General features: G+C 43.0%; 1 protein-coding gene across 1 annotated transcript in view; it reads right to left on the reverse strand.

Annotated features, from left to right (window-relative positions):
• Nucleotides 1–15,047, reverse strand: part of LOC121839982 (kelch-like protein 29) — a 157,889-nt gene that overhangs the window by 126,216 nt on the left and 16,626 nt on the right. Inside the window, exon 2 of the mRNA XM_042300891.1 lies at nt 3,375–3,443. Coding sequence (XP_042156825.1) covers nt 3,375–3,404 — 30 coding nt within the window. The 5' untranslated portion in view covers nt 3,405–3,443. The remainder of the gene's footprint in view (nt 1–3,374; nt 3,444–15,047) is intronic.

Below are 15,047 nucleotides of genomic sequence, written 5' to 3' on the forward strand. Positions count from 1 at the left end.
ATTTGAATTTGCCGCGCTGCATTTCCCCTGGCTTTCGGCCAAGTGGGACGCAAGCGTCCCCTATACCATAAGAAGTTAACCACTGATCATCAACATCTACAGTATGAACATCTTGAAGAACTATCCTGCCTTAATGGTCATGTACTCTTATAATCTCCACCCGGCACAGCCAGAAGACGACTGGCCTCCCCTCAGATCCTGGTTCCTGCCTTTCTAGGGAGTTTCCTAACCACCGTGTTTCTGCGTCTGCATTGCTCACTCTTTGGGGTTTTAGGCAGGATTTCTATAGAAGCACTTTGTGACATCTGCTGATTGAAAGTTTAAACATTTTACTGTTTTGTTTCGGTTTGCTTTATTTGTACATGACAATGTTATATTTGGAAGGGCTCCAGCTTCAATCTCCGCAGTCTTTTATACCCATGGACCCGAAACCAGGCAACCAGTTCTGCACCTGAGAGGTCCAGCCCCCCAGTGAGAAGGCTCTGGGGTGTGGAGGTGGATCGCAGCACACAGCCGAGTGAATCACACACACACACGTCCCCTACATATCCCTGGGGGGGGGGGGCAGCCTGGTCACCTCTCTCTGGGATCAAAGGTGTGTCATTTTAATCAGGCAGCACAGTGGGCGACCCCATTAATTCAATTCCATTTCATCAGCGGTGTGTTGGGTCACCAGAGGGGACAACACATTCCTGGGGTTCTCTGGACCAGCAGTAATCCCCTCTCTTAATGATTTGAGACCAGACACTAAACCCATCATTTCTTAGTGCCTGGCTGCAGTTGTTTTGCAAGGTCTTTGTAGGGATGAGTTGAAAGACAGATTTGTTAAGTAATTCAAGCATTCTGACCCACCACCAATTAAACCAATGGCATACAGTAGGTGTACATATACAAGCACATGAGGTATTACAGGATCAAGTGGTGTAATTTAACACTAGAACCGCTGGGCCTCGAGGGACCCCCCCTTTTAAGCTAATGGAGCAATCATTCGGACTTCCACATTCTAACAGTGTAATGCATGCTATCGCAAAAATTATTTAATGTATTGGGTAACAATAACATTAATTTTATTTCAAATAAAAATAGTAAAAAACCATAAACACATTCAAGTGGTCAATCAATTTTATTTGTAGAGTGCCTTTGTTACAACTATGAAACAGAAAGCATAGGTGTTGGAACACGGCAACAGCTTATTTTTACAACGACAAAATTAAAAATTAAATAAAAACAATACTACAACCAAGACGTAGTCAAATTATGAAATCATAATATAGCCTGAACATCATTAATGGCAAGTGTGCTTGATAAAGTGACAATCAGCACAAAGCAATTTCATTAATATAAGTTGTATTTCAATTCTGTTATCCTTGTCCTAACAGTCGACACAAATCTTTGTCACTTTCACATTGACATAGGCCTACCTTTGTTTGGTTGTAATGTGTAACGGTCTCCGGTTCTCTCTGCGTCCCCATCGATGGCAACTGTCAGCATGATTCATGACAGAAACGTTCTTTCTTGCCTTGCTTTGGTAAAGTGTGAGTGTTGTCTTGTCATTCTTCAGCACCCTTGGAGTACAACGGCTGTGCAGGTCCCTTATTTTGAGGGAGAGAACTTCCGTCTCACTTTGTTAATGGTGCAAACAAGGCTTGTTTCTTTGCAAGCAACTTGTTCGCCAGTGAAGTACAGATTGTTCATGACATTTCTCCCCTTGCCAATGTAAGGTTCCACAAGCCTCATCACCACATTCTCTGACGCTTGCTAACCTGCTGCAGATCTTTTCCCAGATATGGAAAGCCTTTCAGCATGTACAATTACACACGCTCTCACTGTGTAGCCTACTCCATGTAGGTCAACGTAGACTGATAAGACTGCTTGGATTCGGTGGACTGATATCGGGTACACACCATTAAGATTTTAATTAGAATGGTTAAATTTCACAATTGGTGATTACATAATTATGCATCGTTCCCCTCGCTCATGAACTCACCCATTTGCGCCATCATACTTTACTCAATGTATTTCATCTGTTATACAGGATGGTGTGAAATTAGTTTCAGTATAGTTTAGGTTCAGATTCAAAGTAATTATCGGGGTCATTACCAAATTAACACTCTCAGGCCCTAAAGGAAAGGTGGGGCAACCGGGGAAACCATTTTTTTTAAAGTAAAACATGCCCTCCTAAAACTGGTTACAACTCCAGTTCTGTTTGTGATAAAGATTCTAACAACAGTGTGTTATATAGACTAAGGAACAGTCAAGGACGGAGGGGGGTATGACTTAAATGGCAGCGTAAGACTTTTTATTTTTATTAATGAGCAGTCAAAATACTGTAACTGCTTCAGCGGTTCTAGTGTTAAGTCTAATGACCAAACTCATAGCTAATATTTAGAGCAAAACTCATTGTGCTCCTTCTTGCTGTTCCAATACAGAAGATACAGCACTGGGTATTTGTCTGTCATTTTCAATGTATCTGACCCTGAACAATTACTTTAACCATTCAAAACTCAACTTCAATGGCTCAAATATAATTTAAAAGGATCAATTTATTTAACAATCCTCAAACACAAATAGAGCTATACTATGCAATTACCATCAGTCTGAGACATTTTCTGACAAATCATCATAGATATTTCCATGTTTGTTTGAAAACGGTACACTCGACTGCATCAGATTACCTAGCCTCTTTTAGAATCCAAGAGGGAAACACTTACTCTGGTCTCTACCATGTAGGCTCAGCATTCCCCAACAGTCAGAATGTTGAACAAACTTAATTTCAACTGCCGATTTCGTCCCTACATCAGAGGTAATTGGGACAACATATCCACAGGGAAGTGTTATCAGCCACACCTTCAGTATACTGGTCTGTATATCAGTGCTTCGCAAGCGACAAACACTTGCACAATATGGCCGAGCATAATACAACGTTGTCCCACGCAATCGGCAGGCGAATTTCCCAATCACTTCCAGTCGATTGCGAGGAAATGTGCGTCGGTCGACCACTTTTCGTTACATTCGGCTATTGTTTACATATTGTGCAATGCGTCATGAGAATAAATACATGCGGCAGAACCTACCGGCTCTGCAAAAAGTCAGGTAAACATTTCTTTGGATAGCTCATTTACACCTAGCACCGTCAAAAGGACCAACCGCATGGACAACCGGTAAAGTATAAATATTTAACATTCTGGCTTGTAGAAACAATTACATCTTTTTTTAGACAGACTTCTTTCAGACTGAATATCCATGGGGTAACCATGGTAACAGTCCAATGTTTAGGCAACAGATTTCCTAGTTATTTGGTATACAGCCTTTGTGGGTTGTTTTTCTCCTGACATCATTCATTGTTTATTGGTGCATTTGATCTCTTACCATACCTTAGGTCTCTGGTGGATGGCGATTCTCATCACAGACAAATTCGATCTTTTGAGTATTCCCGTCTACACCTGCGAAAACAATAAAGTATTGGTGAGAAAAGGGAAATGCACTCACTGACAATTAGCATCAGTCTCATGCACCCATCATCCATCTATCCAAAATAGGTTTATTTCAAAATCAGAGTTCACTCACAAATCAAATAACATTTTATTGGTCACATACGCATGGTTAGCAGATGTTAAATGCGAGTGTAGCGAAATGCTTGTGCTTCTAGTTCCGACAGTGCAGTAATATCTAACAATTTCACACACATGTGTAAAGGGATGAATAAGAATATGTACATATAAATATATGGATGAGCAATGGCCGTGCGGCATAGGCAAGAGGGAGTAGAAGGTATAGAGTACAGTATATACATATGAGATGAGTAATGTAGGGTATGTAATCATTATATAAAGTGGCATTGTTTTAAAGTGACTAGTGATACATTTATTACATCCAATTATTAAAGTGGCTAGAGTTTGAGTCAGTATGTTGGCCTTGAGATTGAAAAACAGCTTCAGTCTCTCGATCCCAGCTTTGATGCACCTGTACTGACCTCGCCTTCTGGATGGTAGCAGGGTGAACAGACGGTGGCTCGGGTGGTTGTTGTCCTTGATGATCTTTTTGGCCTTCCTGTGACGTCAGGTATTTTAGGTGCCCTGGAGGACAGGGAGTTTGCCCCCAGTGATGCGTTGTGCAGACCTCACTACCCTCTGGAGAGCCTTATGGTTGTGGGCGGAGCAGTTGCCGTACCAGGTGGTGATACAGCCCGACAGGATGCTCTCGATTGTGCATCTGTAAAAGTTTGAGTATTCAGTGGAAAGCCAAATTTCTTCGGGCTTTCTTGTGGGGCCCCAGTGTTGAGGATCAGCGGGGTGGAGATGTTATTTTCTACCCTCACCACCTGGGGGCGGCCCGTCAAAGTCCAGGACCCAGTTGCACAGGGCGGGGTTGAGACCCAGAGTCTCGAGCTTAATGGCGAGTTTGAAGGGTACTATGGTGTTAAATGCTGAGCTGTAGTTAATGAACAGCATTATTACATTAGGTATTCCTCTTGTCCAGATGGGTTAGGGCAGTGTGATTGCGTCATCTGTGGACATATTGGGGCGGTAGGCAAATTGGAGTGGGTCTAGGGTATCAAACGAGGGATGCTGTCTGGGCCAGCAGCCTTGCGAGGGTTAACACATTTTAAATGGTTTTACTCACGTTGGCCACGGTGAAGGAGAACCCACAGGTTTTGGTTGCGGGCCGTGTCAGTGGCTCTGTATTGTCCTCAAAGCGAGCAGTTGTTTAATTTGTCTGTGAGCAAGACGGTGTCTGCGACGGGGGCTGGTTCTTTTTGTAATTAGTGTTTGACTGCAACATACATCTCGTGTTGGAGCCGTTGAATTGCGACTCTACTTTGTCTCTATACTGACGCTAAGCTTGTTTGATTGCCTTGGAGGGAATAGCTACACCGTTTGTATTCAGTCATGTTTTCGGTCGCCTCGCCATGATTAAAAGCAGTGGTTCACACTTTCAGTTTTGCCCGAATGCTGCCATCAATCCACGGTTTCTGGTTGGGGAAGGTTTTAATAGTCACCGTGGGTACAACATCACCGATGCACTTGCTAATAAACTCACTCACCGAGTCAGCGTATACGTCAATGTTATTGTCTGAGGCTACCCGGAACATATCCCAGTCCACGTGATCGAAGCAATATTGAAGCGTGGAATCCGATTGGTCGGCCCAGCGTTGAACGGACCTGAGCACAGGCGTTTCCTGTTTTAGTTTCTATCTATAAGGCTGGGGAGCAACAAAATGGAGTCGTGGTCAGATATTCCAAAAGCTGGGCGGGGGAGGGCTTTGTATGAGTCACGGAAGTTAGAGTAGCAATGATCCAGAATGCTGCCAGCTAGAGTCGCGCATTCCATATGCTGAAATTTTAGGGAGCCTGGTTTCAGATTAGCTTTGTTAAAATCCCCAGCTACTATAAATGCAGCCTCAGGATATATGGTTTCCAGATTACCTAGAGTCCAGTGAAGTGCTTTCAGAGCCATTGAGGTATCTGCTTGGGGGGGGGAGATTATATACATGGCTGTGATTATAACCGAAGAGAATTCTCTTGGTAGATAATGCGGTCAGCAAACCCATTGGATCTTGCAGTAAATTCAATCAAAAACACATTCTAAATCTTTATTGTGCAGTGCAGACAAATTAAAACCTGTGTGTGAGAGTACACTACAGCTAAACCTGACAGATAAACTGACCGAGCATGTGCGCGCAGAGGCATGCATGTGTGTACGGTTGGGTACGTGTGTACACACATTTAGAGGTCAATGTTAGACCAGACAGATAAGGTCAGTGTGGAAGCATGGCTGGTATTGAATGATCCCAAGGAGTACCAGGAACAACCGATACAGGTTAGTGGTGTTACTCACCGGAACACCATCCAACGCCAACAATGAATATTACATTTACACCCAAAACAGTCTGTTGCATTTAGAACTGGAGGACCTGATGTTTTAGCATTGATCACAAATCCCATGCAAGTCATGGTACCTACAAGCAAGCTCCAAAAGTAGAGAAAGTGACACGTTTTGTTTTGGCTCTGTACTTGAAATGATAAAATGACTGAGGTTAAAGTGCAGACAGTCAGGTTTAATTTGAGGGTATTTTCCTCTATCGGGTGAACCGTTTAGAAATTACATCCTTTTTTGTAAGTCCCCCCATTTTAGGGGACCAAAAGTATTTGGACAAATTCACCTGTGTGTATTAAAGTAGTCAAGTTTAGAATTTGGTCCCATATTCCTAGCACGCAACAATTACATCAAGCTTGTGGCTCTACAAACTTGTTGAATGCATTTTCTGTTTGTTTTGGTTGTGTTCGATTATTTTGTGCTCAATATAAATAATGTATTGTGTTATTTTGTAGTCACTTATTGTAAATAAGAATATAATGTTTCTAAAGACTTAATGTGGATGCTAACATGATTAGGGATAATCCTGAATGAATCGTGAATAATGATCAGTGAGAAAGTTGAGGCATACATATCATACCCCCCAAAAATGCTTAACCTCCCGTTATTGAAATGGTAAGAGGTTAGCATGTCTTAGGTCATGTCCAAATCGAAGTGACTTTATTTAGCCACACTTTAGAATGATTTGGACATTACGTGCAACAACAAAAAAAGATGGGTACCATGCCATGCGTGCCACAAATGCTAAAATATTAGCATTTGAGAAGTGCCAGGGAAACTAAACCCAAGCCTGGTTTGACATCATACACTACATGACCAAAAGTACACCTGCTCGTCGAACATCTCATTCCAGAATCATGAGCATTAATATGGAGTTGGTCCCCGCTTTGCAGCTATAACAGCCTCCACTCTTCTGGGAAGGCTTTCCACTAGATGTTGGAACATTGCTGCAGGGACTTGCTTCCATTCAGCCACAAGAGTTTGTGTGGTCTGGCAATAATGTTAGGTGATTAGGCCTGGGTCATATTTGGCGTTCCAATTAATTCCAAAAGGTATTCGATGGGGTTGAGGTCAGGGCTCTGTGCAGGCCAATCAAGTTCTTCCACACCGATCGACAAACCATCTCTGTATGGACCTCGCTTTGTGCACTGGGACATCGTCATGCTGAAACAGGAAATGGCTTTCCCCAAACTGTTGCCACAAAGTTGGATGCACAGAATCTTCTAGAATGTCATTGTATGCTGTAGCGTTAAGATTACCCTTCACTGGAACTAAGGGGCCCGAACCATGAAAAACAGCCTCTTCCACCTAACCTTACAGTTGGCACTATGCATTCAGGCAGGTCGCATTCTCCTGGCATCTGTAGAAACCAGATTCGTCTGTCAGTTCCGTTCTGTGAGCTTGTGTGGCCTACCACTTCGTGGCTGAGCAGTTCTTGCTCCTAGGCGTTTCCTTTTCACAATAACAGCACTTAGTTGACCGGGGCAGCTCTAGCAGGGCAGAAATTTGACAAACTGGTTTGTTGGAAAGGAGGCATTCTATGACAGTGCTGTGCTGAAAGTCACATAGCTCTTCAGTAAGGCCATGCTACTGCCAATGTTTGTCTATGGAGATCGCATGGCTGTGTGCTCAATTTTATACACCGTCAGCAACAGGTGTGGCTGAAATAGCTGAATCCACTAATTTGAAGGTGTCCACATACTTTTATTTTTTATAGTGTACCTTGTCCATTGACAGCTTAAAGTGTAAAGAAACCAATTATTTTAGTGAACTATCCCTTTAATCCACGGATAAAGCCAGCATTCTGTATGGGTGATGTCTCTTGTGGAACAAACATGAAGGTTCTGTTTTTTTCCGTTACAAATCGGGATATAATTTTACGATATAGTATCGTTTTGACAATATTGCAAAAAAAAAAAAAATTCTCCCCAATTTCGTAGTATCCAGTTAATATCTTGTCTCGCTACAACTCCGGGCTCGGGAGAGACGAAGGTCGAAAGTCATGCATCCTCCGAAACACAACACAACTCAACCAAGCCGCACTGCTTCTTAACACAACGCGCATCCAACCCGGAAGCCAGCCGCACCAATGTGTCGGAGGAAACACCATGCACCTGTGGCGGGCCGTACTGCGCCCGGCCAGCCACAGGTGTCGCTGGTGCGATGAGACAAGGATATCCCTACCGGCCAAACCCTCCCTAACCCGGACGACGCTAGCTCAATTGTGCGTTGCCCCACGGACCTCCCAGTCGTGGCCGGCTACGACAGAGCCTGGGCGCGAACCCAGAGTCTCTGGTGGCACAGCTAGCACTGCGATGCAGTGCCCTAGACCACTGTGCCACCTGGGAGGCCTGCAATATTATTTTTGCGCTGCACCAAAATTCCAGTATTTTCTCATAGCTTGTTCTCTTTTTAAAAATAGGGAGCAAATTTATTTTCAGCACTTTTATTTCCATGGCCATGGCAGAACACTGACATTCCTGTCTTGCAGGAAATCATGCACAGAACGAGCAGTATGGCTGGTGGCATTGTCATTCTGGAGGGTCATGTCAGGATGAGCCTGCAGGAAGGGTACCACATTAGGGAGGAGGATGTCTTCCTTGTAATGCACAGTGTTGAGATTGCCTGCAATGACATCAAGCTCAGTCCGATGATGCTGTGACACACCGCCCCAGACTATGACGGACCCTCCACCTCCATCCCTCTCCAGAGTACAGGTCTCGGTGTAACGCCCATTCCTTCCATCATAAACGTGAATCCGACCATCACCCCTGGTGAGACAAAACCGCGACTCGTCAGTGAAGAGCACTTTTTGCCAGTCCTGTCTGGTCCAGCGACGGTGGGTTTGTGCCCATAGGCGACGCTGTTGCCGGTGATGTCTGGTGAGGACCTGCCTTACAACAGGCCTACAAGCCCTCAGTCCAGCCTCTCTCAGCCTATTGCGGACAGTCGGAGCACTGATGAAGGGATTGTGCATTCCTGGTGTAGCTCGGGCAGTTGTTGCCATCCTGTACCTGTCCCGCAGGTGTGATGTTCGGATGTACCGATCCTGTGCAGGTGTTGTTACACGTGGTCTGCCACTGCGAGGGCGATCAGCTGTCCGTCCTGTTTCCCTGTAGCACTGTCTTAGGTGTCTCACAGTACAGACACCGCAATGCATTGCCCTGGCCACATCTGCAGTCCCTCATGCCTCCTTGCAGCATGCCTAAGGCACATTCACACAGATGAGCAGGGACCATGGGCATCTTTCTTTTGGTGTTTTTCCAGAGTCAGTAGAAAGGCCTCTTTGGTGTCCTAAGTGTTCATAACTGTGACCTTAATTGCCTACCGTCTGGAAGCTGTTAGTGTCTTAACGCTCCACAGGTGCATGTTCATTAATTGTTTATGGTTCATTGAACAAGTATGGAAACAGTGTTTCACTTTACAATGAAGATCTGTGATGTTATTTGGATATTTACAAATGATCTTTGAAAGACAGGGTCCTGAAAAAGGGACATTCTTTTTTTGCTGAGATTATATACAGAATATAAGTGACTGGGAATAAAGATATGTATCAGTTGGTCACAGACACCTTAAGATTTTATATTTGTTTTAATCACAATGGGCATCAGGATCTCTGTACATTCAAAATGGCCATTGATAAAATGCAGTTGTTCGTTGTCCATAGCTTATGCCTGCCCATACCATAACCCCACCGCCTCCATGGGGCAATGTAATCACAATGTTGACATCAGCAAACCGCTCGCCCACACAACGCCAAACACATGGTCTGTGGTTGAGGCCAGTTGGATGTACTGCAAAATTCTCTAAAATGACGTTGGAGGTGGCTTATGGTAGAGAAAAACAGATAGTGGCAGCAGCTCTGGTGGACATTCCTGCAGTCAGTTTGCCAATTGCACGCATTGTGTTGTGTGACAAAACTGCACATTTTAGGTAGATGGATTATCTTGGCAAAGGAAAATGCTCACTTAAAAGGGATGTAAACAAATTTGTGCACAACATGAGAAATAAGCGTTGTGTTTATGGAACATCTTTTACTTCAACTCATGAAACATGGGATTAACAATTTACATGCTGGGTTTACATTCTTGTTCAGTGTATTATCTTCGCACATCTTACAGTATAACCATATGCTGAATGCTGCAATGCTTTTTAAAAAACTAAACAGAAAAGTAAAATTGGTATTTGCTGCCACTTTTTTGCCTCTACATGCATTATTTTATTAGAAAAAGGCACCCAAAAAAAAGCCCATAGGAAAGATGTTCACTTTGCCATGAAATTAGGGATGTTTTTCCATTACGCCTCACAAGATCATTAACTACCTCATTGACTTCTCCTTATAGATTTACATAGAGCCTCCTTTTGCTCCGAGCAGACATGAGCATTTCCTTAATGGATAAGTAACCTCATCCCCAGGCTTGAATTGCTGGCCCATAGAGCCTGGTACCACTATAGTGGGACTTGATAGGGGTGTGGTTAAAATCGAGGTGGGAGAGTGAGTGAGTGTCACAGCTGTATAGATGGGACTTCAAGAAAATGGCAAATCAAAATATATGTGTTCTATCACATTGATCATATTATTTTTGGGAAGCACAATTTGATTGAGTTCGGGCATATAAAGTTTAGTGAAACCTACTTCTAAAATGCATACTTTGACTTGTTTAAATGACTTGTGCTGTTGGCGCGTTTGAAGTCCACAATGTAGGGGTAGGGTTCTAAGGGTTATGCTAGATGGGAATCGACAGGTCAGCCAATAAAAACTGGCGGTTCAGACAGACACACAGGAACTAACTAACAGACAAACAGACACTGTCTGTCTGTTAGTTCCTCTGTGTGTCTGTCTAACTAACGGGACAGACACTATGAAAACAAAAGTCACATAATAAAGATAAAATCACAGATTTATATATCTGTAAACTAGGATAAAATCACAGACCATCCTTGAGACATATATGTAATTTAGGCCTGTGTTAACTGAGATGCATGCTCGTCTTTGATTTAACAAATGCTTAAACTACACAAGACTCATTGCTCTATAAAATGAAAGAATAAAAATGTTAAATTGTCCTCCAACATTATTTTAAGTCACTTTCATTAAATTCAAAACAGCACAGCAAAAAAAAAAAACCTGCCATGTAACCAATTACTGCTATCGATAAAATGCAGTTGTGTTCGTTGTCCATAGCTAACGCTCCAGCGGTCCATGGCTCCCGCGGGGCGCAGCGGTCTATGGCTCCCGCGGGGCGCAGCGGTCTATGGCTCCCGCGGGGCGCAGCGGTCTAAGGCTGCATCTCAGTGCTAGAGGCGTCACTAGACCCTGGTTCGATTCCAGGTTGTATCACAACCAGCCGTGATTGGGAGTCCCATAGGCAGCACACAATTGGCCCGGCATCATCATCATCAGGGTTTGGCCGGGGTAGGCCGTAAATAAGAATTTGTTCTTAATGGACTTGCCTAGTTAAATAAAAAGGTTAAATTAAAAAAAATACATCTAGTTTAATGATCAATGGATTAAAATAACTGACTGAGAAACAGACTTGCAGGCATAATACATACATTTTAATGGAATTTCTCAATCACCAGAGACCAATTAGGGTTTGAGAGATTATTAAATGGTGGGTCTAACTTGGCCAGCCACTGACTTAATTTGAGACAAGCTGCCAGGGTTGATTTAAGTGTTTCAACTGTTATCACTCTACAAAAAAGTTCTAGGCCCAAAGCCTTCGCACTCAAATTCAAACAGAAAACCTGAAGATTCAGAGGGGACACAGAATTGTAAGCGCTTTCTTTTTCTGACAACACAAATACATTGTGTCATTGATCTTGATTCCTACACATAACAGAGAGAGTAAATGCTGCGTATTAGTCTTCTGTACTTGTCAACCAAATGGCTCTTGGCTAACAGCCTTAGGGACAGCAGAGGGATTTTTCTAGTCATATCAAAAGGCTACTATTACAAAGACCAAAGAATGTGTTCAGAGAGAGGAATGAATACCCTACTAATGTTGTGAAAATAGAAATGTTTTCCTCAGAGGGCTATAGTGTTACACACCAAAGGGCCACAGGCATCAGAGACAAGACGTCTGCTAATCATAGCCAAAACTTTCTATTAAGTAAAATAAAATCTATTAAAATCGGGGTCAGTTCTACGATCAGAAATATTGCGTTTTCCTTTGAAGAAAGTGAATAGGGGTTATACATACGGCGTCACAGGTTCCATTGAGACTTTTAGACCATTTCTTTGTCTGCTACACCATGGTACACAGTGGCCTGTGAAGGATGCTGAAGTAACTGTGCTTGGATTGTGCAACTTTGTTTCACCAATATCATATTTTTTTCATTCTATAGACATTTGTTCTATTTTCACATTCATAATTGTGCAGCCTTCCGGCTGCATATTTTAAATGAATGTGGCAACATACCACTTTCTCCACTGCACTGTTCATAGTTTATCAATAACACACCGCTTCTATGGAGACACTCACCTGAGCAGCCAGCATGCATTTCAGTAAACAACTTTCCTATACATTGCTAGATGCTTAAATGTTAATTAGATAGAAGTAATGAACACAGTCATCATTCACTAGATAGGTGGCCTACTCAGCATTGGCAGAATACCGCACGGTAAGTAAATCACAAATGAAAAATATCAGCTGGATGTGTTATGGCCAATTTGAGATACCATTTTATTCCATTGCTAAGTACATGGCGTAAAATATAAACACAATGCATATACAGAGTATTAAAGGACTCACACACAACCCGTGGACCCATGATTTATGTATCCTCTTAACTCAAGAGCCACCTTTACACTCCTACCCTGCATGAGTATGGAAATAAGGTATTGCTGCAAGTCACTTATGTACAGTATACTTCCATTAGCTATAAGCTAGTTAGAAATAGTTTAACTGTAGAGATGAGTTTGTAGTTTCATGGAAGACTGAGCAGGGCTGTTTGAAGAGGAGGACATCTTATTCACCTGTCCACTAAACAAAATGTCCCTTCTTAGGATTAATAACTACTAGTATTGAGGCAAGGCCATCCTCTCCATCAGTGTAGTAATAGTAAAGTACTGTAGTAGACTATACTACAACAAAGGGGATGTCCTTACCTGAAAACTTAAGAGATGGTAACACCTAAGTGGGCATGCAACAAGAGCAGGTGTTGGATACTTTTATTTGCTGTTTGCTACAGTACCATTGCAGTCAATGATACCCATATTGCTTTCGTCAGTCACAAAACTGAAATAGTTTATGCAATGCTCCCAAGCCTAATCTGATTTGTCCTGCTCTTACCCTCACCTCATTGGTACAAATCATATTCGACTAGTTTGCAGTTACCCTAAGCAATGATATGACGGAGCCAGTTAGTCTAGTATCCGAAACAGCAGCAAAAACTAAAACATTTACTCATGACATCCTGTTTCTGTGGACCATTTAACCCAAATGTCTGTCCTACTAAACTAATCAACTATTCTTCTATTAAGTCAAGTTGGAATGCTGTTATCCCACAAATAGGCCATGATATTGTCAATTCATGATGGCCAATTCATGGGCCTGGGTAGTGGATTTTGGATTGAAATTAGTTTGACTTGTTCCGGTGACTGGTAAAGGATGTGTGATGGTGGCGGCCTGGGTAATATCAGGTTAAGTCTGCCTGCAGGAAGGAGGAAAGGAGGCTGGCATGAGAATGACCCCTCCACCTCAAGACTGATTCGCTAGGCCTCTCTCACTCGCTCACACACAGCTCCCACCAAGCACCTCCTGAAGGCACATTCAATTATTCAATTTTAGATAAATTATTACATAACACTGCTGTACCCCTCTTAAGGTCCAGCCAGTATTTTCTCTCCTCTCAAACATCTTCCTTCTCTTAAAAACACATACAGAGCACACATTACTCAGGAATAGATTTTAATATTTCATTATGGACAATGTTTATTCCAAAGCAGCAACAACCTAATAAAACACACCTTATTAAAAAGAGACAGTGTGGTCTATAAAGGAGATAGACACCAGGGGAACAGTATAGTTGCAGTCACAGGCTAACATAAATAAAGACAAGTTAGAGTTGAAAGCCACACTCTGAAAGACCCTCAAAGAGTGGGCCATCAACATTCTTTTGTATTTTTCTTTTACAATGGAGCCAATACCAATGACATTTTTACATGCAAATATCTTGATTCCTACAATAAGGTAAGACAGTTGTACTAAATGTATAAGTCAAATTCCTCAAACGCCAAGGAGTACCATGTATTAGTTTGAGTCACTGGACATCTTACAGACTGTGGCTTCAATGGGAGTCTTTATTAATAAACAAAGGATGGCGAGCTGGCCAGGATTTTAGATTTTTTTATGTCCACCAGGCAGTGTCCCAGGCCACCAGCTCGCTCTCCTGTGTGGAGCTAGCGTGCCATGTCATCATGTGAAGCTAACGAGTTTAACCTGCCCCCCGATGAGACTGCTCACCGCAAAGCAGGGTCACAGCTTGCAGGGGACTTCTTACAAAAGACCCAGTTCCAAACCAAAAGGGCCAGTAAGTAAGCATTTCACCGTAGTCTACACCTGTTGTTTACGAAGCATGTGACCTTTGTCTTTGGGCTAAACTTCGATTTGATTTTGATGATTTGATTTAGCCTGGACCTAGATCTATAAGTGCTTTAGCCTGGGCCCAGAGCTATATGTGGTCTGTAGGCCTATAGTGCTTTAAACTTCGACAATGGTTGTCATACCATGTGTGGATATAACTGAATAGAATGGTTTGCACTTGTCGTGGACCAACGCCACCACTCGTTAAGAGGGCGCAACAGCGTCTCTACTTCCTAAGGAGGCTGAAGAAATTCAGCCTGCCACCTGAGTCCTCTCCAAATACTACCACTGCACCGTCGAGAGTGTCCTGACCAAATGCATCACAGCCTGGTACGGGAATTGCTCCGTCCACGATTGCAAGGCCCTCCAGCGGGTGGTGAAGACGTCCCAGTATGTCACTGGGACAATGCTCCCACCCATCCGGGACATTACTCAAAACGGTGACTGAGGAAAACACACAGCATCAAGGACCTCACACCACAGCCACAAGCTTTAGTCCCCTCTGATTGTCCTCATCTTAGCACACACCCACACAATGCATTTGGAAAGTATTCCGACCCCTTGACTTTTTCCACATTGTTA

This window comes from Oncorhynchus tshawytscha, linkage group LG18, assembly GCF_018296145.1.
Source record: "Oncorhynchus tshawytscha isolate Ot180627B linkage group LG18, Otsh_v2.0, whole genome shotgun sequence".
NCBI lineage: Eukaryota > Metazoa > Chordata > Actinopteri > Salmoniformes > Salmonidae > Oncorhynchus > Oncorhynchus tshawytscha.